This window comes from Nothobranchius furzeri, chromosome 12 (assembly GCF_043380555.1).
Source record: "Nothobranchius furzeri strain GRZ-AD chromosome 12, NfurGRZ-RIMD1, whole genome shotgun sequence".
Lineage (NCBI taxonomy): Eukaryota > Metazoa > Chordata > Actinopteri > Cyprinodontiformes > Nothobranchiidae > Nothobranchius > Nothobranchius furzeri.
In genome coordinates, this window is record NC_091752.1 from 44,046,675 (window position 1) to 44,073,106 (window position 26,432).

General features: G+C 44.8%; 2 protein-coding genes across 3 annotated transcripts; one reads left to right on the forward strand and one right to left on the reverse strand.

Moving 5' to 3' along the window:
• Positions 1–5,388: 5,388 nt before the first annotated feature.
• LOC107397261 (zinc finger protein 239) lies at positions 5,389–19,444 on the reverse strand. 2 transcript variants are annotated; one of them, XM_054737165.2, is made up of 3 exons: positions 19,176–19,444; positions 6,917–7,279; positions 5,389–6,768 (listed from the first exon to the last, which is right to left on the reverse strand). In XM_054737165.2, the coding sequence occupies exons 1-3, from the start codon at positions 19,345–19,347 to the stop codon at positions 5,600–5,602; spliced, it is 1,704 nt and encodes a 567-aa protein (XP_054593140.2). In that variant the 5' UTR covers positions 19,348–19,444; the 3' UTR covers positions 5,389–5,599. The 2 variants fall into 2 exon arrangements, with proteins under 2 accessions (XP_054593140.2, XP_054593141.2); XM_054737166.2 differs by having other exon boundaries at positions 6,935–7,279; positions 19,176–19,443.
• LOC139061995 (uncharacterized) lies at positions 7,519–15,775 on the forward strand. Its single transcript, XM_070542027.1, has 2 exons — positions 7,519–7,813; positions 13,368–15,775. The coding sequence occupies exon 2, from the start codon at positions 13,458–13,460 to the stop codon at positions 15,249–15,251; it is 1,794 nt and encodes a 597-aa protein (XP_070398128.1). The 5' UTR covers positions 7,519–7,813; positions 13,368–13,457; the 3' UTR covers positions 15,252–15,775.
• Positions 19,445–26,432: the final 6,988 nt, after the last annotated feature.

A 26,432-nucleotide genomic window follows, 5' to 3' on the forward strand; every position in this document is an offset into this window, starting at 1 on the left:
TGGAGGACTTGGTCAGAAGCCGAGCATAGGCATTCTGAACCACCTGTAGACGGTTCAGGGAGGTTCTGCTCAGACACGTGAAAAGAGAGTTACAGTAGTCTAAGCATGAGGAGATGAAGGTGTGGAGAACTGTCTCAAGTTCAGAGCGGGACAGAATGGGACTCAACTTAGCAATGTTCCTGAGATGGAAGAAGGAAGAGCGTAAAAGAGAAGATGCAGACACAACTGGAACCATTTGGTGGTTTCACCTCCCAATCAAACCCATTAAGGCTCAGTGTCAAGTGGTGAGGCATTGGGTCCCATTTTTAAAGTCTTTGGCATGACCTATCGGTGGATTTGAACTCATGATCTCCCAGTCTCAGGGCAGACCACTCGGCCACTGAGCTGGTATTTCATTGCAAGTCTATCTGCAAATCAAATCAAATTTTGTAGAGCACTTTTTATAATAAACCAAGAGCTACAAGCGGCCGAAATGAGCTTTCTCCGCAGGGTTACTTGGCTCTCCCTTAGAGATAGGGTGAGAAGCTTGGTCATCTGGAAGGGCTCGGAGTAGATCCGCTGCTCCATCACATTGAGAGGAGCCAGTTGAGGTGGTTCAGGCATCTAGTTGGAATGCCTCTCTGGTGAGGTTTTTCAGGAACGTCCAACCGAGAGGAGACCTAAAGGAAACGCTGGAGGGACTATGTTTTTTCAGCTGGCCAGGAAACACCTTAGGATTCCCCTGGAGGAGCTGGCTCAAGTCGGTGGGGAGAGGAAAGTCTGTGCCTCCCTGCTTATGATACTGCCCCGTGACCCAAACCCGAACAAGTAAAATAAAATACCGGTAGATGGGTTGATGGATGTCATAATAAAATCAGCACAAAGTGTTTTACATGAATAAAGCAACCATTTATACAGAAAAAAAAACACAGGTTTACATTTGTGACGTGCCTTGTGATGCGCAGAAGATAAGAAGTTACACTCAGTGGAGCTGAAACCAGGAGCAGCGGAGTTGTGATGTAATCCTGATGCTGTGGATAAACTATCAGTGAAAACTTTCACACCTGTTAATTCTTCCGTTTTGGCCTGGAAACTTTTAAAAACTGTAAACTATTGTACTCCTTGTTCCCGTCATCTCCCTGAATTGTTATTTACCGAAAATGTTCTAGTATTAATTCATTCACGGAGAATTCCACTTTCACGGAGCACACACACACACCCTTCCTTCCTTCATGGAGACAGAGACCGGTGAGACGCTTAGCTCCAGCAGCACTTCCAGCTCCTGTTGACGCTCTTTCTTGTATTTTTAATTCCTAAACTTAAAACAGGAAGTCCAGACAGACTCCTGAACCCTTCTGTCAGCGCTTCTCCTCCACACATGGCGCTCACCTCCACTGACTCAGTGACGTAGGAGACTGATTTAATGCGACATGACCGTTCAGACTTCAGTCGCTTTCAAAAACATCAGATATGTGTCGGAATTAGTACCACATATTCAAGTGACACGGATCACATTTGAAAAAATCGGATCTGTGCGTTCAGACTGTCATAAAAAAAAGTCAGATATGGCTCGCATGTGGGGGAAAAAAAGCGGATTTAATGCGCTTTTGCCTGTAGTGTGAACGTAGCCTAACCCCCAAATTCCACTACCTCCGCTCCGCTCCGCTCCGACACGAACGCCGGAGCAAAATCGGTCCCGTTGTAGTCAATCAGAGCTATTCCACTACTGCGGCCGTGCTCCGGCAGTGCGGCGCCGTGCGCCGCCCTCTGTTCCGGCGTCCGGCAAAAATAGAATCGATCCTATTTTTGCCGGACGCCGGAGCACCTCCGCAGTAAATGGACAGAAATCACAACGGCCCAACAGGAAAAGGAGCAAGCACAACTTCCGTTTTTCACAATAAATCGATAAACAAAATGCGTTTTTTGTTTCATATGCACAGGTTTAACAACTTTTAACAACTATCAATGGCGGCTGAACTTTAAATGCACAAAAGTAAGCCATAAATACAGTTTCCGCTATCAAAGTAGTCACACTTTGTTGATCCAAACACTGCTGATCTCTACACAAATGATGGGCAGATTAAACAGCTCATGCCGATGCTTCTCCCACACAACAGGTGTTTGGATCTAACTTCCGCGTTTATTGCTCGGACTGTATCGCAAGATCTTGAAAATCCCGCGCATGCTTGTTTGCCCACCTCAGGTCTCCGCACCGGAGCGGAGCCGTTGTAGAGCGCGTACCAGTAAAAATTGAGTTCGGAAGCGAGCGGCTGCGGAAGGCGGGGGCGGACCGCAGCGGAGCGGAGCGGAGGTAGTGGAATTTGGGGGTAACTGCCTGAATCCTGTACCAGTCCATATTATATTTTACAACTACAAGAAGCCCCCAGAACCTCCTCTGCTCCCTGATCATATCATCAACATATATGGACATAACTCACCCATTGTTCGGTGGGGGGCAGGTTGAAGCCAAAAATGGGAGATACCCTCCACTGATTTTTTTATCTGTGTCACACATCTCCTCACACCTGTCACGCCCAGACCAATCAAAAATGTAAAAAGAGGTGGAGCTAAGAGTGGGGCTGTTACATTTGGAACAGGGTTGGAACAAATGTAGCTACTAACCAACCTCAGCTACCCCAAGAAGGGCTCTGGGGACCAGGGTAGTCCACCCGCATGGCCGACTGGTTTCTGTGCGAGGCAGTAGTCATGCTGCTCGTCTGAGGAGATCTAATATGGACTGGAACTGTTAAATTACAAGCAGAGCCTCAGACCACTGCGATTGTAGCCGGGCGCAGTGGTCTTTTACATCAGCTCATGCTCCACAGTTGGAGATCAGGGACATTAGCTATATGCTAACCCAAAGCTAACAGTTTTTTTTAGCAAGAAAAACTCGGTATAGCGACTCCAAAGTGAAGGAACCTCTGGCCTGCTTAGTAAAATAATAACTAGGTAAGCTGACTGAGGATATCAGGATATTTTTGCTGATTCACCACGGTCAAAGATCTGCAAGTCCGTTGTTGACAACACACCCGACTCTAGGAGCGTTGACTCAGCTACTAGTGATGTGTCAACACAGAGCCGGGAGCTGAGTTGACACTCCCAGGATGCAGTTGAGAGACTAAAAAGTGAAGCTGCGTCAACTAAAAGAGCTGTGATATTTCTGTGGTCTCCCTCATAGATCCACAAGTGACCAGTGTAACTACAGCCTCGCATCGAAGCCACCGGTCCGCGCGTCCGGCTGCCCCGGGAAACGGTAACAGCCAGTCGCATGCTCTAGCAACTGTTCCCAGGCAGGAAACAGGGGAAGCGGGGTGTCTGCTCAAGTTTCTCATGCAGCCCCACTAACATGTTTGACCAAGCAGTTAACCCACTCAGGCTCAAAATAAGTTTTGATAAAAGGACGAACAACTAAGGCCTTCGGGGGTACTTCTGAGTTTAAAAAATGCTCATGAAATACGTATGAAGAGTAACCAGGTAGGTATGTTTTAACGTTGCTAATAAGCAACGCCTACCTCCAGATGGTTAAAGAGGACAAAGAATGCAGTTCATCAGCAACAAAACTGTGCTTTGAGCCTGTAAAAAGTACAAAATTTAGTTTTTTGGCTTTCATCTGTCCCAGGAGCCCTGGCACAGGCCATTCTATCCTCTATTTCAACCCCTCTCTGAAAAGACCTGTTTGATTTAGTTTTAAATTTACATTGATGCAAATCAGCTGCAGCAGCTAAAATGGTTAGACAGGAACTTCTGAGCAGAGTCTGATGCATTAGTAGGAATTATTTATCAGCAGTAATGTGTGAGTTTATATCTTCATTCCTCAGGTGTTGCTGGTATAAATGTGAACTAATGCCGATGATGAGGGAGAAGATATATATATACATACATACATACATACATACATACATACATACATACATCAAATTCTCCCAAACACCCGTATCTCCTTCTTCCACCCCACTCTCCTGGACTCTTTCCTTTTATATCTCATTTTATGAGTCCATTGCACCTGTGGACATGCCACACCTGTTCCCATTAGTTCAAATTAGTGTCTCTGGGAGGTACCACAAAGGGAAAGACCATTCAAAACACAAAATAAGCATGTCAACAATAATAAAACCCAAATCATGCAGCTTAAACCAAATCCAAAACTTTCCACTTTGTGACAGGTGGAAGAACAGCAGCTACAGATTCCACTGCAGATTCAGAACATACTCCATCTGAAAAGAAGCAGCAGAAATCATTGGGAAGCTTCTTCAAGAAACAGTGCTGCCTCTGCTGCCACATCACATCTCACCGAAAAGGAAACAGTATAAAATGAGTTGGAGAGGTACTCGATGTCACCAGATGCAGACCTAAAATCTGTGGTGGAAGTTTCCAAGGCTTAGCCTTCTTGCAAAAAAGTACTTGTTAATCCCAGCCACCAGCTCCCGCTCTGAATGGATTTTCAGCTTTGGGGTAACGTTGTAGCATGCACCAGGGCTGCCTTAAGGCCACATAAAGTGAACCAACTTGTGTTACTTGCCAACAATAAAATGTTATTGAGTGCGAGGCAGCACTGTCTTTTTAAAATTTTTAAATTTATTATTTAATTGTTAATATTATTTAACGTTTTCATAGTGTTATACAGGGTGGGCCATTTATATGGATATGCCTTAATAAAATGGGAATGGTTGGCGATATTAACGTCCCGTTTGTGGCACATTAGTATATGTGAGGGGGCAAATTTTTCAAGATGGGTGGTGACCATGGTGGCCATTTAGAAGTCGGCCATCTTGGTTCCAACTTTTGTTTTTTCAATGAGAAGAGGGTCATGTGACACATCAAACTTATTGGGAATTTCACAAGAAAAACAATGGTGAGCTTGGTTTTAATGTAAAGATTAACCATAATAAGAACTCAACTTAATATGCTTGTTGTCACACTGGTTGAATCCGATAACTCGGCGATCGTGAGCTCTCAAACATCACGCACACACACCTGGGAACATAAGTGGAAACGGGAGGCTCTGTCAAGCTCAAACCCGGCAAAAAGCTCTTTTAGCTCTGTTGCAGTTGCTAGGCAACGAGACATATGCCGAGGAAAGGGCAGAAATAAATTTGATGGCCTAGCCCTAGACCATCAAATTTCTTAACTATTCACTTCATATCTTCCTGGTCAGAAGGATCTTGTGTATTTAACCAAAACCAGGCTCTATAGACAAGGTCTTCAAAGATTGCAGTCCCTGAATTTAGACACCGCTGCTTGTTTGAAAGCAACATGGTTGCATGTGAGAACTCAGTACACCTTTGCGTCGTATTGATCTTTCCGTTCTCAAAAATCTGAATTTCAATACATGTATCAGTACACCCCTAATGGGTATGTGTGCGCCGTTACACTTTAATAATGACATCTAATACAGATAAACCACTGACATCTTCTGAACTGGGATTTTTATTCCTTTACAATGTCTGAGAATGTTCAACATTTACAGCTTCTGAACTGGGAGTTCTCACGTACGGAGTTGAATTTCATTGCTAGGAAAAATATTAAAAACATTTTAATGAATAAATTCTCAAATGTAAATTCTGATATGAAAAGTTAATGAAGGCTGAATCTCCTATAGCTCAAACATGGAGATCAGGTCTCAGGTGTGTTGAGTTTTCATGTGGGTAGCCAGGTTACTTCTCTGAGAGAAATATTTGCCACAAGTTTCACATGGATACGGCTTCTCACCCGTGTGAGTTCGCACATGATCAGCCAGTTGAGTGCTCCGAGAGAAACCTTTACCACAGGTTTCACATGTAAAAGGCTTCTCACCTGTGTGCGTTCTCATGTGCACAGCCAATATACTAATTCGAGAGAAACCTTTACCACAAGCTTCACATGAATAGGGCTTCTCAACCGTGTGAGTTCTCATGTGTGTAATCAACCTCCCACTCTGGGAGAAACATCTACCACACGTTTCACAACAATACGGCTTCTCAACTGTGTGAGATCTCATGTGCAAAGTCAACTGGCTGCTCCGAGGGTAACGTTGTCTGCAGAGTTTACATGAATAAGGCTTCTCACCAGTGTGAGTTCTCATGTGAATGGTCAAGTTACTACTCTTGGAGAAACATTTACCACACGTTTCACATCGATATGGCTTCTCACCTGTGTGAGACCTCATGTGAATGATCAAATCACCTCTGTGAGAGAACGTTTTTTTGCAGATGGTACACGGAAAAGGCTTCTCACCTGTGTGAGTTCTCATGTGAACAGCCAAGTTATGGAAACATTTACCACAGGTTTCACATGGACTTGACTTCTCAGATTTGTGAGTTCTCATGTGAAGAGTCAACTTGGTACCCTGAGGAAAACTCATCCCACAGACTTTACATGGGAACAACCCCGTGCCACTCTGAGTTTTCCTTTTGAGTTTGGGACTGTCTACGCTGTTTATGTGATCTTCATTTTGTTTACATGTTTTATTTTGTGTCCGTTTTTTATTGCTGTTTGATTCTGAGCTTTCATTCCTGCGTCCCTCCTGATCTTGGTTCTCAGCTCCAGGTGAAATCTGACATACAGGTTGGTTCCCGTTTGGTTCTGGTTCATGGCAGTTTGACTCTTCAGAAGGAGAAGTTACATTTTCCTGCTCCAGGATTAACTGCCCTTCCTGCTGGCTGATGCAGTGTTCTTGCTGTTCCTCATTCGTCAACATGGAGTCTGGTTCCGTCTGGTCCAAACTGAAGGTTGTCTCCAGGCTACAGAGCTGCTGGTCACTCAGAACCTCCTCCTTTTCCCAGACATGATGCTGTGGGAGTTCTGGAAAAGCTGAGAAAAGAAAAGGATGATTCATCTGACAATAAGAAAACACATTTATTCATCCGTCTGAAACATCTAAAGTTGTTTTGGAAAATAACGAAATCCAGTTTTGCTCTGCTAGCAAAGAAGAGAAGGTTTACACAAATCCAGTTTTCACCCTTTAAACTCGACTCACTGAAGTTGTGAGTCCTTCCCTCTTGGTTTTGGATCTCAGCCTCAGGAAACCAATAAAGAAGCTGGTCGCTGTTTGATTCTGGTTCATCGTGGTCACTTTGCTCATCAGCAGCAGTCGCAAGGGAGGTGACGTTCTCCAGCTTCAGTACAAATTGCTCTTCATCCTGACTGATGCAGAGCTCCTCTTCTAGAATCTGTAAATGTTCTGGGTCATCCTGCTCCACTTTCAACTTTGGAGCTTCTGGTCCCTCCTGTAAAGGTTCTGGCTCTACCTGGTCCAAACAGGAGGTCCTCTCTTGGCTATAGAGCTGTTGGTCAGTCAGAACCTTCTCATCTTTCCTGACATCTGGGAATACAAACAGACCAAAATAATGTGACAATTTTATATGATCATCTGATGCATCTAAAGATGTTTTGGAAAATAATAAACCATTAAACCGACTAATAAGCACAAACAGTTTTACTTCAGACATGAAAACAGGCAAATATGTCAAATCTTTCCAACCAATTTTTGTCACTTCAAGAAATGATGATGGATGATATATTCGGACAGGTGAGGGTTATATGTTTTGTGGACCTGTGTAATAAAAATGAACTTGTCATCTGTTGTATAATTGCTTTATACAAGTTATTGATCACTACTGTTTGTCAATCACACTTATCATGAGGATAATCATGGTAGAGCCGAACATAATGTGATCATGAGGATGTAATCAAGGTAATCTTGGTGGAGGTGTGCAGCTTTGCACGCACATCAGGGAATGTATAAGGAGCAGAGCAGAGCTCAGAGCTGTTAGAGCTGCTTGTTGGATTCTACCTGACGAGGTTCATGGATTACGTTTTCTAACTGGGGTGTTCAGCTCTCCACCCATAAGCAACGGTAAGAGAAATGTTTCGTTCATGATTGATAACTTGTATGAATGCCGGTTGAATAAAGCCTTGTTGTTCATCTGATATTCAAGTTGTGTTTCATTGTTTCTGGCGTCGACTTGACAACGATCCTGATTAAATAAATATAAAGTGTAAAAAGAGACTTTGAGTCTTTTAAGGTAATTAAAATAAAATAAAACATTTTATTTTAGAACATTTTTGGCGTCACGAACAGGATCAGTCAAGCTATTCCAGCAACAATGAAGTGTTTTTGGAGAAGCAAAAAGGAGCCGAGTGCTTCTGGGGAGGGAACGCCGATTCCCGTGCCGATTCCCGGCTGGGAAACGGAGGAGTTCCGAACCATTGGTGATATGTTAAGGCAGCGCGGTGGACGCCCTGGGCCGTGGGGAGAGTTAAATGGAGTGGTCAGCCCCGCCGTGGTGCTGGACCGTTTGACGCGGATAGAAGTTAAAGAAAAAGCGCCGCTGGCAGGAGTGAGAGATATGATGTGGCTTTTTGCAGAAGCATGGAAAAAACAGGAGTTAGAATTGAGCAGTTGTAGAGAGCGAGCGGCGCAGGAGAAAATCCATGCTGAAGAAGTTGAAAAATCATGCTCAGAGTTTGAGCAGAGAGTGTGTGTGATGGGGAAAGAGCTAAAGCATGCTCAGAATGTTTTGGATAAAACGCTGACTTTTGTGTCTCGAGCGCAAAGGAAGGAAAAGAAGCGACCTCGTAGAACAGGTCCTGCTCAGATCCGGGCGTTTGTAAAGAATGTTGGTGAAGATTGGAACCCGGAGAAATGGAACGGGGATCTTTGGGGGGATGATGAGGAGGAGGAGTGGGCGATTAAACCTGACCCACCACCTCAGCCCTTGTATCCATCATTACAGGGGATAAAGATGTCAGAACAAAGACCTATTACTAGGCGTCGGCGAGAACAGCAAATTATTCCACCAATACTGGTAGATATGGTGGATGATCAGGGACGGCCGGAACTCGATGAGGTGGGTAATATAAGAAGGATGTTACAACAGCAGCCACAACCCGCCCCTAGGCTGCTAACAACGCTAGAGGATTATTCACAAGATGAGTTAAATCACATGAATGGGAAGCTGAAACAGCGCCCAGGCGAACCAACTGACTCCTGGCTTAATCGCCTTATGGAGGATGGCGCGTGTGATATAGCCATAGATGCCGGTGATGCCATGAGATTTTCAGGATTAAGTACTGATGCACAGATAAATGCTGAATACCGGGCTACAGTCCGGGCATTGCCAGCTGATGAAGATTTCAATGTGGGGGATGCATATGCTCTGGCATGTCATGTAATCTATCCTACCACGGCGGACTGGTCTGAGATTAAAGGGCAATGGCAGACAGTGAGAGATGCCATTCAGCGGCTCACCAGACTCACTATTAGAGAGCAAGTGGCTCGAAACGGGGGAGCTGGAGTGGTGGACTGTAACATCTCTAAGGCAACTAGAGATCACCTCATCAGACATGCCCCACCACATTATAAACCCATGGTGACCAGCTTGTTGTTTGGCGCGGCAGACCAGACTTTTGCCGCGATAAAAGATCGTCTTGGCGAACTCACCACGCTGGGTGATTGGTCTGAGACGAGGAGAGAGGGAGCTAGAACTGAAAATAAACCCAGGATTGATCCACATTCAAGGGGTCGTAAAGGGGGGGCAATGGGCCCCTCTAGAACAGATCTGTGGAGGGCACTGCGACAAGCGGGAGTGCCGTTTGAGGAGATTGATGGATTGCCCACTAATGCATTGATGGAGAAATGCAGCCAAATGGGACTGAAGGTCCATTGTCAGTTCAGACATTGTCCTGAAAAGGACGACAGGATGTCTGTGTCAGAATTGGTTGGAATGTTGCAGAATGTGATCAGGGAGGTGGCGTCGAAGCCTGCTGAACCTTCCGCCCCTCCCAAGGAATCTTCAGAGGAGGAGAGTTCAGATGAGTGTTATCAGGTGGCGGCAGTGAAGCGTAGAAAGGAAAAACAGCACCGAAGGGAACATGATGATGAATAGGATGAAGGTCAAGCTCGGGTTGTTGCCAGTGCCTCAGGGTGGTCAATAAATGATATCAGACCACATGTGGAATTACAGATTTATTGGAAAAAATCAGTACAGACAGTAATGGCATTGGTTGACACTGGGGCGGAGGCCTCGGTAATTCATGGCAATCCTGATAAAATAAAGGGAAACATTGTACCTTTGACTGGACTTGGGGGGCAGATGTTAGTAGGAAAGGGAGTAACTTTACCCTTAAAAATAGGAAATCAACCTATTAGAAATTACAGTGTAGTAGTGGCTCCTGCAAAGGAATGGATTATTGGAATGGATATATTGGCCGGAATGACTCTTCATCTGAAACATGGTCGATTTTGTTTTGGTATAAACAGAATCCACACCATTTTGGTAGGCAAGGTCAAAATGACACCTTTTCCCATTCCTGAAGCAACACAGGTGGTATCACAAAAACAATACCGGTTGCCTGGGGGTCAGAAAGAAATTACGGACACTATTAAAGAATATCTGGAGGCAGGAGTTTTGAAAACATGCACCACACGGTGGAATAATCCCTTATGGCCAGTGAAGAAATCAGATGGTTCATGGAGAATGACTGTGGATTATAGAGCGCTGAATAAACATACTCCTCCTTTAACGTCTGCGGTTCCGGATGTTATCACGATTGTGGAAAGGGTGCAGCATCACTCTGGTACATGGTATGCGGTGATAGATTTGGCCAATGCTTTCTTTACCATACCTATCCCTGAGGACAAGATGGAACAGTTTGCCTTTACATGGGAAGGAAGACAGTACACCTTCACCAGATTACCACAAGGGTATTTGCATTCACCCACAATCTGTCATAGGATAGTGGCTGAAAATCTGTCGACTTTAAAGATCCCATCAGGCATATTGCTATCACACTACATTGATGACATCATGATTCAGGGAAACACTAAAGAAGAGGTTGAGCAATTGCTCCCACTTCTGATAACACATATGAAGAATCATGGATGGGAGATAAATCCAGAGAAAGTGCAGGGATCTGCACAGTCAGTGAAGTTCTTGGGAATTATCTGGAATAGAGGGGAAAGAGAAATAACAACTAAAGCTAAAGAGAAAATAGCACGGTTCCCAATACCACAGAATAAGACAGATGCTCAGCGGTATATTGGGTTGTTTGGGTTCTGGAGACACCACATACCTCATTTAGGACAGATCTTGCAGCCTCTGTACAGATGCACTCGGAAGAAGGAGCAGTTTGAATGGGGGCCTGATCAACAACAGTCATTTGAACTAGCTAAAGAGGCAATCCAACAAGCTGTTTCTTTGGGGAAGATGTTGTCAGGACCAGTGGAGTTACAGGTTTCTGCAGTAAATGATTATGCTAACTGGAGTTTGTGGCAAAAACAAGATAGGTGCAGAAAACCTTTGGGTTTTTGGTCTAGGAAATTGCCTGATGCAGGACAGAGATATACTCCATTTGAAAAACAGTTGTTGGCATGTTATTGGGCTTTGTTGGAAACAGAAGCCCAAACTGTGGGGCATGAAGTAATGATGAGAACACATATACCCATTCTAACTTGGGTCATGAGCAATCCTACAACTCACCGCATAGGGGTAGCTCAAGAGGCTAGCATCATAAAATGGAAGTGGTATGTTTCTGAGAGAATGAAACCAGGAGAAAAAGGAGTATCAATGCTCCACGAGCAAGTGGCAGACGTTCCAGAAATGGATGAAGTGCCTTTTGAGGTAAAACCAATCCAGGATTCTCCTGTGAAACTGGGGGTAAGATGGAGCGAACTCACCCCAGAGCAGCAGGAGCGAGCCTGGTTCACTGATGGTTCCTGTCAATATGTGGCAGGAACCAGGAAATGGAAGGCTGGGGCATTTAACCCTGGTACACAACAAGTTATGGAACTCACAGGGACAGGAAAGAGTAGTCAATGGGCGGAGTTGAAAGCAGTACACATGGTAATAATGGCGGCTGGGGTGCAGGGAGTAAGTATTTATACTGACTCCTGGTCAGTAGCCCAAGGAATGTTAACTTGGATGCCAACTTGGCATGCTACACAATGGAAGATACATTCAAAAGAGGTTTGGGGAGCTGACCTATGGAAGGACATTTGGGAGAAATGCCAAAATATTCCTGTGTCAGTATTACATGTGGATGCTCATACTAATAACAATGATCCTGAATCCCTGCATAATCAGACTGTAGATAAGATAGTGAAAATTCAGGCTGTAAGACAATCAAGTCCTGGATTAGCCAAATGGGCTCACGTTACTGCTGGACATTGGGGTGTGCAGGGAACATTGAAATGGGCGAGGGACAGAGGAATAGATCTCATCATTGATGATATTAAAACTGCCATAGAAGATTGTGAACCTTGTCAACATCAGAAAAAGAGAATCCCTCGACATATACAGGGACAGATACATCGAGGTAAACAAGCGGGACAGTGTTGGCAGATTGATTTCATTGGACCATTGCCAAAAAGTAAAAACTGTAAGTATGCATGCACAGCCGTGGATACGGTGTCAGGGGTACTGGTGGTGCATCCGTGTCATAACGCCAATCAGGAGGCTACATTGAAATGTCTGTCATTAATAGAGACCTATTATGGACTACCTTTGCAGGTTCAGACTGATAATGGTACCCATTTCACTGGAAATAAGATCAAAGAATGGGCAGAGAACAACGCGGTAGAATGGATCTATCATGTAGCATATCACCCGAAAGCTAGTGGACTCATTGAGAGAATGAATGGGTTACTGAAAGAGAAACTAAGGAAACTATCGGTTACTAATTCTTTGGACAAATGGAGAGAAAATCTGACTAGGGCAGTACATCAGTTAAATAACAGACCCGTGGGGGATGGAGTTACTCCACTGATGCTAATGGTTGCCAGGGCAGGAAGGGAAACAACTTCTACTGACCCTCCTATACGAATGTGGAAACTAACTTCTGAGGCAGAACTCCCTGTTAGAGCAACTGCGGGCTCTGTGGGATTAGATCTTAAAATCTTGGAAAGCATCACTTTAGTAACCAATAAAGTGACAGTGGTAAAAACAGGATTGGGAATTCAATGTCCACCAGGAACTTATGCTCATGTGTGTCCAAGAAGTGGTTTAGCTTTGAGGGGTCTAACCATTTTAGCTGGGGTAATAGACTCAGACTATCAAGGGGAAATAGGTGTGGTGTGTCAGCATACAGGTAAAGAACCGTTGGTACTGGAAAAAGGAGACAAGATAGCTCAGTTAGTAATCAAACGGTGTGTAATGTCCAAAGTTGAAGAGATTACTAAACCTACCACTATCACTCAGAGGGGTGAAACTGGGTTTGGATCATCAGACTTTACTGCGGGGGCAAAAGTGTGGGTGGAGCAGCTCAATGGTCCTCCCAGAGCTGGAGAGATTATTGCACAGGGAAAAGATGCTGTGGTAAGTGTATTGTTCCCCGGAGAGGAAAAATGGATTAATATTCCGATAAACAAATGTTACAGGAGAGAAAATTAATGCTTGTCATTCTATCTGCAGTTTTGTATGTATCCCATAGGCGGGTGTCTGAGTGACGGTGGTTGACTGGGTCCCCTTCCCCTACAAAAGGATTGAACCCTTGTCGAGGCGATGGATGGGCTCCACGGACCTGGTGGTGTCGGATGTTTGGTCATCGTCCTCCATGTCCTCGCTGTCATCGCACTGAGGGCACATTTCTGTTGGGGGCTCACGGAAGGACAAGTGTTGGAAGAAGGGGTCATGGGCCATCTGGAATTGGTTAGCAGTATGTCCAACCGCACTCAAGGCACATTCACATGCAGAGCAAATGACGCTTGCTACTTGGGAAACCTAACATCTACCGGTAAGATGTACCGGTGCAGAGGATGTCTTAAAATCCGAGGAAGGGTGATCAGCCCGGGGGTGTTGGTTCAAGGATCAACAGTAACCTTTAATTCTGCAGCGCGCATCTGTGCATACCATCAGGGGAATGGTACTTGCATACAAAATGGCACAAATTGGAGTATGAAGGTTGATCGCGATTTCCGGATCAGGAATGGAACTGTAATCACAGGAGGACACGCCTATTTGTACATATTCTGGGTGCTGCCCGACACAGCTAGAGCTACGCAGACAGCTGTAGCTCCCCTGGTTCACACTTGTCAACAAATGGGACAAATAAGGGTAGCCGAATATGTGCGATGGACTGTGAAATTCCCTCCTATTCCGCCTTGTAACAGGAGGAGGCGAGCATGGTATGACACCGTGCTAGGAGGAACTGGAACTTTGTATGGTCTGGCTAACACAGCAGACAATGAGGTGACACGAACTATGCTGTCCAACACTGGAGAATACACCGCACAAGCTGTCACCAAGACTGCAAGATGGATGCCTTCGACTGTATCTAGTCAGTTAGAAGGAAGTGATGTGTGGAAAAGTGTATTTAAATGGAATCTAAAGCTTTGGAATGAAACTTATGATGCATTGCATAATTTGTCACACATAGGTAATTGGACAGTCTGTTCCTTGCAGACTATTCATGCTGAGACACAGAGAAATAGGTTTCAAATACAGGTAATGAGTAATAACTATCATGCATGGCGAACATTATGGAACATCAGTAGTTCATTATGGCTACAGCTACATGCAGAAATGACGATTTGTAATAAATCTATGTGTACTGGATACTGGGATCAGTATAATATGACATCAGTAATGACTGTGTGTAGATATCAGATACTGCCGGTGATAACCACTAAAGGGTTTTGGTATCTCCATGTTAGTGGAGAGTGGTGGGATGTTAAAACAAATCGAACATATGAAGTAAAACACTGTGATGAGACTGATAAGGGTTTAGCCTGCCCATTGGTAAAAGGACATAGCAATCCATGTTTCACTGATTCAAGGGTCGTACTCTGTGATTGGACGGTCACACCCCCAGAGGAACAGTTTTGGCAGGTGGGTCCTAACACCTTATGCGTGGCTACAATGACCAATTCCCCACAGGTACCTTCAGTTCCCTTTTCAGGTTGTCTCAAGGGTATACATATGTGGGAATGGAATAACGTGACCTATTGGTTGAGTAATTACACTGTATCTAGTCGGCTGACTAAGATACAATGGGAGGTTTTACACTCCCCTTGGACACTCTCACTGGAACAATTCAAATGCGCATTGGATGGTTCCACTGAAGTGGCAAAATTGATTGACTCTCATAGGTCCAACCTTTCCAGGCTCATGGTGTCTACTCTTGTGGCACAAGGGGAAATAAAACATGTTGCTACATTGATTGAACAGGCTTCCGCTCATCATTGGTGGGATATATTTACAGGCATGTCGAGTACCGCTAATAAAGTGCTAATTCCACCTATGATTGCAGCATTAATTATAATCAGCATTCTAACATTGTGTATGTTATTCGATTAAGAAGAGAAATAAATTGGGTAATAATGCAAAGACTACGATGAAAATTAAAGTGGAACTACAAGGTATGTTATAAATGACGTTGGTTTTGATGGGGAAATGGTGATGGATCCATGATGTTACATAAATTAGATGAAAAGTTCAAGAGTGGAATGTAATAAAAATGAACTTGTCATCTGTTGTATAATTGCTTTATACAAGTTATTGATCACTACTGTTTGTCAATCACACTTATCATGAGGATAATCATGGTAGAGCCGAACATAATGTGATCATGAGGATGTAATCAAGGTAATCTTGGTGGAGGTGTGCAGCTTTGCACGCACATCAGGGAATGTATAAGGAGCAGAGCAGAGCTCAGAGCTGTTAGAGCTGCTTGTTGGATTCTACCTGACGAGGTTCATGGATTACGTTTTCTAACTGGGGTGTTCAGCTCTCCACCCATAAGCAACGGTAAGAGAAATGTTTCGTTCATGATTGATAACTTGTATGAATGCCGGTTGAATAAAGCCTTGTTGTTCATCTGATATTCAAGTTGTGTTTCATTGTTTCTGGCGTCGACTTGACAACGATCCTGATTAAATAAATATAAAGTGTAAAAAGAGACTTTGAGTCTTTTAAGGTAATTAAAATAAAATAAAACATTTTATTTTAGAACAACCTGACATACTGCAATTAGAACCGTCCTTTATCGGTCTGCAGAAGCAGACCACAAAGGGTCCATTTATTGTCTATTTGATGCATCATTCAACAATATACTGTTCCACAAAAGGTTTAGTTACACGTGTGGGAACATGGGGTGTTATTTTAGACCAATCAGCTAACAACTGATATAAGATTTTACTTCAGCAGCTTGAGATAAGATGTCAATCAAAAAGTTTTTACCCAAACGAGAATTAATTTTTTGTAAACCTTTAGTTAACCAAATGAGTCAATTGAGAACTCATTCTCATTTAAAACGACAATCTGACGTGTCGGGGGGGGGGGGTCCATTATAGCTCTTTTCCATCGCCTGGTCTGGGTATTATGGACAGGTACGTTCCAGCATGGGTCTAGAAGTTTTCTGGCAAGCGTTTCTATCGCATTAAAGGCTCCAGTTGCCAGGCGGGGTAGCGTAATGCTTCACACAGCGTGACGAGAATGCGCCAAAACACAACAACAATGGAGTCCAGTCAGCAGTGCATTCTTTCTGTTCTTGGTGTTTGGTATATTCTTTACACCCACATCACGATAGCGTTTAGAGCTATGCTGTGCGCATCGAGGAGGAGGGCAGCTGAAAAGCAACGACACTTTCTGAAATTAATATCGGACACGAGGCATAACTTTCTACTGTTGAGACAAAGACGGAGGCGCCAGGTGGCAAGTAACTTCTAATGCTCTAATACATGTCGTTATAATCTCTGAGGGGGTGTCTAGGGCAACAATCAAAAACTAAACTAAAAAAAGCACCACAATCTAATGGTTTTGTTGTATACTGATTGTTTTTTAAGACATGCTAAACATGAAAGGTCTTGGTGCCTAAGTTTTAGGTGCCTACCTCCATCTGACTGTAGCATTTGTATTAACAGGTTACAAAGTTAATTAAAGTTGTCTGATAAGCTTTCATCTTGTCTTTATTATTAGATGGCACATAGCTGATCACACTTCAGACTAGAAGCTAATGATGGTATATTAAGAGCATCCTGGTGCAATAAGCTAATCTTTTATGAATGACACGATTAGTCGACTATTAAAATAGTTGTTTGCGGCAGCCCTAGATCGGTATTTTCAGAAATTGTTTACAATTGACAACATAGATCTCTACGGCCTCAGAGGAAATAAATGGAGCTCAGACGTTTCATCACTGCTTGTTACGGATCCTGGGCTCCCGCTCCCTGAAGGCCCAAGTCTGCTCTTTCCTTTGCTGTTCAGGACCTTGGACAGGTCCTCCGGTGGACTGGTTTCCTCCTCTTGCCCGTCTTCGGCACCCCAGCTGCAAGCAATCTTCTAATGAGCGCTGATGGTTTAAAAGATGGCAGATTTCACTTCTCTGGGAGAGAATCGCAGCTTAACTCCGTCTTTCTCTCCTCGGTTGGATCTTTGTTAACTTGTGGTTTAGAGCTGGATAAGAACTTTGACTATAGAGACAAAGATAGATAGTTCTTTTGTGTTAATCCTCGAGTAATTATTAGCTGTTTTCGTTTTGAGTTCCATTTGTCTGCTCTTCAGCTTGAATTTTCGTTAGACCTTTTTTCAGCTGTGGAGCTCGCTTTTCGTTTGTCCTTTAGATTAAAACTATAAAGTAAATAGCCGTAGAGATTTGTTGTTTTTCTAGTTAGTCAACTCCAGCACTTTTGTTTGTTAGATTATTCTCGTGTCTTTTTCCCTGAGGCCTTTTGCCTTAGGTGTTTTGATTTTCCTTTCGTTGCCTTTTGTTTTATTAGTGTTTGTTGTGCTTAGTCATTTTCTTTCTCCCAGTCTAGGACTGAGTATTTGGGTTTAATTCTGGTAATAAAACACATTTTTATTTATACTCCTCCCTTTTTCTTCACTCCAGTTATTATGTTACCCCTCCACCACAACGCCTAACACCTAGGGTTTGTAACACTGCTAAAAAAAAATATTGAATAAGCATAGCAGTACTTCAACATATTTAAATTCAAGTAAAAATAAAAAGTAAGCACCCAAAATCATGACTCCACCAACACAGGCACTGTGCCAGGTTTTCATTTCTGGATGGACATTAAAGGTACGACGTAGGATGTTTCTGAATTTCCAAAAAGAAACACCCTCCCAATGTTTTGAAAAAATGTGCATGAGAATGCCCGAATATCCTAGTGCACGCTCTCTTTACAAGTATCTGCTGGCTTTGCAGCTAACTTCTTCTAGCAGTACCCTGAAAGCAATTTCTCCAAATAAAATGCCTAACTCTAGCTTATCTATCGAGCAGAAAATAGGCAACAGAGGCGTCTGTGGCGCAGTTTCACGCCTGACCCTATGTAGGGAAAAACTGGTCTAAACAAGCTGACCAGCGTGTCCAACAACACATTAATGTTACAAATAAACGATTTCACTTGAAGTAGGATCATTTTACCTGCCGTGTTCCAGTTCTGCTACTGGCCTGCGACCCACAGACGTGCTCTGAGCTGCTCTCCACAGCTCCACTATGGTGCCCAGGTCTGAGAGAATGCTCAGAAGTTGTGAAAGGAATCTTTTCTTGACTGATTTTGTTACCTCTGCAGTGTTCTCTGTGCATAACGTTTAAAATATCTGCACATCTGCATGCGTCAGGCTAATTCCAGTCTGCCAAAATGACCATCAGCCCTGAAAAATGTCCCATCAATATAAACAATCAAATGCGGAAAACACCCAGTTAACGCGACCCCTGACAGCAGTCAACATGGCTTACATCATGTTTCCATTATTTACCTGTACACAAAGTAAGCTGGAGTGTTCATTCTTACCCAATCAGACTAGATTCTGCAACACCCATGATTCTCACATCTTGTTCATTATGGGATAAGAGTCGTTACACACACGGATCTTAACAAATTTCCATGTACTGATCCACCATGTCACCAAAGGGGGAGGGCCAAGCAAAGGATAAAAAACTAATGTCTCGGAGCATTCGAGGCCTTTGACTGATGACCATGAGTGGCTACAGAGGGTCACATTGTCTCGTTTGTACCTTTTTTTCTAAGTTTTTCTAAATAAACCAGTTTAAAATAACCTAATGAATAATGGTTATTGGTGGAAGTGTATCAGGAACTGAGTGTTACCGTCTTCCTCTCCTGGAAGAACCAGGAAATTAAGGTCCGCTAACTGGAGAGGACCTTTCTACAATAACAGAACACAACTGTGAAAAAAATATATATAAATAAACGAAGCCTTTCAGAAACAAACAGATCTCCCCAGTAAACCCACATCAGTCCCGCTGGTGTTTCATACCTATTCTGTGTAAATTGATGTGTGGTTGCCAGCAGATTTCCAGCAGTCTGCGCTGACGATTGATCTCTTCGTCGTACCGGACGATGTTTTTTTCAAACTGTGTGAATATTTCTTCAGCTGCAGCTGCTAGTCGCTCGTGGATAAACTCTCTCAGAGACTGAGCTGAATACATTTTTAACACAGAGGCTCAAACATTGACCTGACACAGCAAAACAAGCTAATTCTGTTAGCGGTCCTACACCGGAAGTTTTTCTTCTTCTTTACCTAAGTCTCCTCCCTTTCCGGTCGGCTCATGGGTCTCCGAAAGCGGCGGCCATCTTACTTCGGACAGTTTACCGTTCTCTAGCTGAGGGTGAGTGCACAGCAGAGGTGGAAAGTAACGAATTACATTTACTCACATTACTGTAATTGTGTAGCTTTTTTGTATATTTATACTTTTTAAGTCGTTTTTAAAAGCTGTACTTTTACTTTTACTTGAATAAGTTTTTAAAAAAGAATTGTAATTCGCTACATTTTAAATCATATCCGTTACTGATGTGGCAGTGTGAGCGTCCTGTCACAGTGGCACGATTGATCATGCGCCCTGGCTATTTGGCCAAGGGGATGTCCCTTTGGCTGACTGGTTAGTGCGTATGACTCTCACCCGGGAGTCTAACCCCAGCTTTCCACGGGAGCCGTCAGCAGCACGTTACTGCAGCAGCACGTTATAGCTGCTGATAGGAACCGCTGTGGTCAACAGAACCTTTTCCACTGGAGCCGTCAGCAGCGCGAGTCGGCCGCGTCTCAGGAGCAGCACGTCGCGGCCTTTACGCGCCGGTTCTATTTTCTATGCGCGACGCCTCTGAAACGGGTCAAGTTTGACATTTTTGGGGAAGGAAAGACAGGAAATTGGACGCGGAAATGGAGCGAAGCTACCGAGATTTTCAGAATAAAGAACGTACTGCCTTCCGGTTGCTTTACTTTTAAAAAATGTTACTAACTGTGCGTCCCCGTGAGAAGTTATCACCTAGCTAGCGGTCTCCTTTGTTTTTCAGGTCCGTATTGGCGATTATAAAACGGACAGAACATAAAACACAAACCATGTTGTAGTTTTCTCCTGCTTGTTGTTGTGTTTACTGACGAAGTCACTCGTGTGACTTCGTGCTCGGTCGGTGACAGCTGCTCCCCTGCTGCTTCGCGTCTCGTGGGAAGGGCCAAGCAGCAGCTTACGCGAGCAAGACGTGCTGCTGCAGTAACATGCTGCTGACGGCTCCCGTGGAAACCCGGGGTAACCCCGGCTTTCCACAGCATCCGTCAGCAGCACGTTACTGCAGCAGCACGTCATAGCTGCTGATAGGAACGGCTGTGGTCAACAGAACCTTTTCCACAGGAGCCGTCAGCAGCCGTCAGCAGCGCGAGTCGGCCGCGTCTCAGGAGCAGCATGTCGCGGCCTTTACGCGCCGGTTCTATTTCCTACGCGCGACGCCTCTGAAACGGGTCAAGTTCGACATTTTTTGGGGAAGGAAAGACAGGAAATCGGACGCGGAAATGGAGAGAAGCTCCCGAGATTTTCAGAATAAAGAACGTACTGCCTTCCGGTCGCTTTACTTTAAAAAAGGTTACTAACTGTGCGGCCCGTGAGAAGTTATCACCTAGCTAGCGGTCTCCTTTGTTTTTCAGGTCCGTATTGGCGATTATAAAACGGACAGAATATAAAAACACAAACATTTTGGAGCCATGTTGTAGTTTTCTCCTGCTTGTTGTTGTGTTTACTGACGAAGTCACTCGTGTGACTTCGTGCCCTGTCGGTGACAGCTGCTCCTCTGCTGCGTCGCGTCTCGTGGGAAGGGCCAAGCAGCAGCTAGACGTGCTGCTGCAGTCATAGGCGTCATTTTAACCGGGGACGCCGGGGACATGTCCCCGGCAAAATTTGTGATTGGCAGCTGTGTCCCCCCCACTTTCAAAAACGCCTGCTGATGAGGATTTTTGTTTTACCAGCTCAGATCTTATCCAGGGGTCGGCAACCTGTTCCCATCAAAGAGCCATTATTACCCGTTTCCCACAGTAATTCTGGACGGACCTTAATAAGCAGTGACTTAAGTGAAGCAGGCAGGTCGCGCTAGAAAATTTAGTTTAAAAAGACGTCATAAATGTTTTCCCCCGTCATTTTTATTTATAAAATATGAAGTAAAAACTCACAATTTAATTTTCATTCATTTGTCATTAATATGTAGTCTACACCCGTGCGTTAACCATCTTCCAGTAAACGCACAGCATCCAGCCCACCTCTCCAAATGCGTAAAATGTGCATCAGCCGCTAGTTAGGCGCACCATCAGCTGATCAGCCCAGACAAGAGCAGAGCAAATAGAGACAGAATAGAGGATGATTCTGTCTGGATGTGGATGGAGATTACATTTTACAGCAGCCTGATCATCATTTAAATACGTAAACCATCACCTGTCTTCTAGTCCATGCTATCAGCATATATTTTAATTGGTGTGTGTGTGTGTGTGTGTGTGTGTTTTCCACTTCAAACACTGGTCTAACCAACCAGACCAGCGTGTCCAGTAACATATTAATGTTACAATTAAACAGTTTCACTTCATGTAGGCTAGGAACATTTCACCTGCCGTGGCCCGACCGCTTCTGCTCCACACGAACTTTGTGCGTGATCAAATGTCTCTACGCATCATGCGTCTCCATATTAGAGACGGGAACAAGCGCTGTTCAGCCAGTTTCATAATTTCATAAAAAGAACATTTTTCCAAGTGACACATCCCTCAGAGAGACCGGGTTTCCAGACCGCTTCAGTGGGAGGAAATCATTGCATGCACCATGGTTCTGCGCTGCGCTGCGAACCCCTCAGATCTTCAGCTCACTGTCCACCGTGGGCGCTCCGAGCCGCGCTGAACACAGTGTCCAGTATAAAGCTCTGATGTTCTGATGGGAATCTTTTACCTCCGCGATGTGCGTTAACGATTAAAATGTCAGCTCATCCATGTGCATCAGTGTGCGTGGGGGTAATTCTTTCAAACCAAGCAACATCCTTGAGTTCATCTGTCAAAATAAACAGTCAAATGGAAATATATGTAACCTGCCGTTTAACTGTTTTGCCTTCTTGTGAAGATTGTTGCAAAGAGAAACAATTAAACTTGATTAACCCCAGAGCCACCCAGAGCGCATGTGGGAAGGTTCCTCCCACTGAAGCGAGTGTTTTCCAAACCCGGTCTCTCAGAGAGACTTGTCACTTAGAAAATGTTCCCTGATGATGAAACTTTGGCTGAATAGCGCTTGTTCCCGTCTCCAATGTGGCGACACATCCAGGAGCCGTCTGAGGAGAATCCCAGAATCTCACAACGTCTTCAGCTAATAAAGCGCCTATGATTACGCACAAGCGTGACGCGTCAACCCGGTCTCACAGTAAGACCAGGTTGGACCTGTTCAGGTTTACGCAGACAATCTTTACATTTAGAATTGGCATACAGATGTAAAATTAATGCAGTAAAATATAAAGCATTTTATTTAAATATCCATTCATTATTTTACAAACACAGAGCCGCATCAGATGGATGGAAGAGCCGCATGCGGCTCCAGAGCCGCCGACCCCTGTGCTAGCCTACTTTATTGTCCCCAGCAATTTTTAAACCCCACTCAAGTGTATGGTTATTGTCCCCAGCAGTTCTGAAAACAAACTGACGCCCTTGGCTGCAGTAACGTGCTGCTGACGGCTGCTGTGGAAACCCGGGGTAACCCCGGCTTTCCACAGCAGCCGTCAGCAGCACGTCATAGCTGCTGATAGGAACGGCTGTGGTCAACAGAACCTTTTCCACTGGAGCCGTCAGCAGCGCGAGTTGGCCGCGTCTCAGGAGCAGCATGTCGCAGCCTTTACGCGCCGGTTCTATTTCCTACGCGCGACGCCTCTGAAACGGGTCAAGTTCGACATTTTTGGGGAAGGAAAGACAGGAAATCGGACGCGGAAATGGAGAGAAGCTCCCGAGATTTTCAGAATAAAGAACGTACTGCCTTCCGGTTGCTTTACTTTAAAAAAGGTTATTAACTGTTCGGCCCCGTGAGAAGTTATCACCTAGCTAGCGGTCTCCTTTGTTTTTCAGGTCCGTATTGGCGATTATAAAATGGACAGAACATAAAACACAAACATTTTGGAGCCATGTTGTAGTTTTCTCCTGCTAGTTGTTGTGTTTACTGACGAAGTCACTCGTGTGACTTCGTGCTCTGTCGGTGACAGCTGCTCCCCTGCTGCTTCGCGTCTCGTGGGAGGGGCCAAGCAGCAGCTTACGCAAGCAAGACGTGCTGCTGCAGTAAGGTGCTGCTGACGGCTCCCGTGGAAACCCGGGGTTAGGATCGAATCCCGCCCGGGCCCTCGTCTCTCCACCTTGCCACATTTGGCATTGTTGGCAGGAACATGTGTTTGACGGAAACTTTAAATATATATATATATATATATATATATATATATATATATATATATATATATATATATATATATTTATATATATATATATATATATTTATATATATTTATATATATATATATATTTATATATATATACATTTATATTTGATGGCCTAGCCCATATTTTTTTTTCTTTGTCTTTCTATTTGTTTGTTTGATTGTATTTTCCTTCTCTCTTTTTTTGATAGGTCAAGCAGTTCCACAACACCTCGGGGACAACCAGTATAATTTTGCCTCTCTCTTCTGGGTTACAAAATGGAGGCAGAATTACAGGAGTTGAGAGATAAAATTGTGCAATTAAAAACTGAAAATGATAAATTACGACAAGAATGCGTTTCTAGACCTGACTCCGATGCCGGACCTTCCACTTCAACAGGTTCCGCTCTTCCTGATGCAAACTGGGTGCAAGGAGAGCGAATAGTGTTTATCCCTCGAGACAGGAAATGTCCTTTCTTTAGGGGAACTAGGGGTATAGGCCTGACTGAGTGGCTGGAGGAGGTGCAGGCCTGTATGAGGATTTGCCAATTATCCAGAGTGGAACAAGCGTTGTTCTTGTTTGATCACCTAGAGGGGGAAGCACGCGAGGAAATAAAATTCCATCCAAGGGTACAGAGGGAAGACCCCGCTCAGGTAATCACTGCGTTACAAGAACTGTATGGTTGTTCAAAATCTCATGTCGCCTTACAGGAGGCATTTTTTTTCTTGACGGCAACAAGAGGGTGAAACTCTTCAGGAGTTTTCTTTAGCCTTAATGAGTTTGATGGCAGCTGTAAAGCAGCAAGCCCCTGTAGAAATGTTAAATGCTGAAGTACTTCTCCGTGACCAGTTTATAGAACATGTGAATGATGGATTGTTGCGCCGTGAGCTCAAGCAATTTGTGCGTGGGAAACCTGCGGCTAACCTGCTGGATGTTCGGGCTGAGGCCTTTAGGTGGGAACGTGAAGGAGCTGGAACTATTAGGAGTAGGAGTTATTCAGTGCCATCGGTTGGTTCACAGTTTGGGACGACATGTTCTCAGGTAGCAACAGGCCACCTTGAGAAGTCTGAGTTATCGGAGATGAGGGAATTGTTGAAATTACAGCAGGAACCGCTAAATAAATTGACTGAGAGTCTCCTAGTATTACAACAGCTCAGACGAGGTAATCTGCCCCTAGACGGGGCCCCGTCATTTGCAGACGTTGTCAACAACCTGGCCATTTTGCTAGTGAGTGTGATGGGGTTCCTGTTCCACCTCACCCTGGTACACGGTCTAGAAAATTAGAGCAGCAATCCCACAGCACTACACCGTCGGAAAACTGACACCCGCCGGGCTGCAGAGCCAAGGTTCGGGGGGTGCCACAGCTGGCTCAGAGTCGAACTCAGTGTCTTGTGAGGCTGTAAAATTAATGTCACCTTGTCCTTATGTGGACGTGAACATGGGAGGGGTGCAGGTGGCCTGTCTGTTGGATACGGGTTCAATGGTATCCACGATTTCAGAGAGCTGTTTCCATCAGCAATTCGAGCCTTGGGGAGTGGAGAAACTCCACTCGTGTCACTGGCTACAGCTGAGAGCAGCTAATGGGTTGGCCATCCCTTACATAGGCTATTTGGAACTAGAAGTTGAGCTGTGTGGGAAAGAAATGACTGAGTGTGGCATTTTGGTCGTGAAAGATGTCCCAGGAGAGGAGTTTCCTGTTCCGTCTGGAGTCCTGGGGATGAATGTAATTAGCAGATGCTACCGGGAGTTAATCGATGAGCATGGTTCGGCATTGTTCAGCTTGCCGCTGCTATTAAAAGCCCTAGAGCCTGTAATGTCTGCCTTGCAGGAATGCCGCCAGGTAAGCGTAGGTGTTCCATGCAGAACCACTGGAATTCTTAATGTGGCAAGGTGGAGAAACGAGAGCCCGGGCGGGATTCGATCCCCAGACTCCCGAGTGAGAGTCATAAGCTCTAACCAGTCAGCCAAAGGGACATCCCACCTGTGAGGAAAGACTCCAGTTGTCTCCGGCTGCATTGGCCCTCCTCAAGCAGTGGGACCGGTTGGTGGAGAAGGATGGGGTCCTGTACCGGCAGATCGGGCTCCCCCGGGAGGCTGAGAGGGTGTTGCAGGTAGTGTTGCCTGCCACCCTGAGGGAGGAAGTGCTTACTGAACTTCATCAGAAGCATGGCCACCAAGGGGTTGAGAGGACACTGCAGCTGCTCAGACACCGATGCTACTGGCCTAACATGACTGGTGATGTGGAGCAGTGGTGCAGTAAGTGTGAGAGATGTCAGGTTGCCAAGGATACCCAGCGGGGGCCTCAGACCTACATGGGACATTTGTTGGCCTCTCGGCCAAACGAGGTTTGGGCCCTAGATTACACTGTGCTGGAGCCCTCTGGTGATGGGTGTGAGAACGTCCTGGTGATGACAGATGTCTTCAGCAAATATACACTGGCTGTCCCTACCAAAGACCAGCGGGCTTCTACTGTGGCACAGGTGTTGGTGACTGAGTGGTTCTTGAAGGTTGGCGTTCCAGCACGTATACACTCAGACCAAGGCCGAAACTTCGAGAGCACTCTCATTCAGCAGCTGTGTGCTTTGTATGGGATCAAGAAGTCCCGAACCACTCCATACCATCCATCAGGTAAGGGACAGTGTGAGCGGTTTAATAGAACACTCCATAACTTGCTTCGCACTTTACCCATCTCTCATAAACGAGACTGGAGTTCCTACTTGCCACAGCTGCTATTCTCATATAACACCACTCCCCATCAGGCCACAGGGGAATCTCCTTTTTTTCTTCTGTTTGGACAGGAGCCAAGTCTACCGGTGGACTTACTGC

Bases quoted from the DNA above. Each gene is read 5' to 3' on its own strand.
- LOC107397261 (XM_054737165.2), bottom strand. From the start codon at position 19,347: ATGTATTCAGCTCAGTCTCTGAGAGAGTTTATCCACGAGCGACTAGCA. The intron at 7,280-19,175 runs GTATGAAACACC...TTGTATTCCCAG, and splicing joins CATCAATTTACACAGAATAG to ATGTCAGGAAAGATGAGAAG. The intron at 6,769-6,916 runs GTGAAAACTGGA...TTCTTTTCTCAG, and splicing joins CAGTGAGTCGAGTTTAAAGG to CTTTTCCAGAACTCCCACAG.
- LOC139061995 (XM_070542027.1), top strand. From the start codon at position 13,458: ATGGATGGGCTCCACGGACCTGGTGGTGTCGGATGTTTGGTCATCGTC.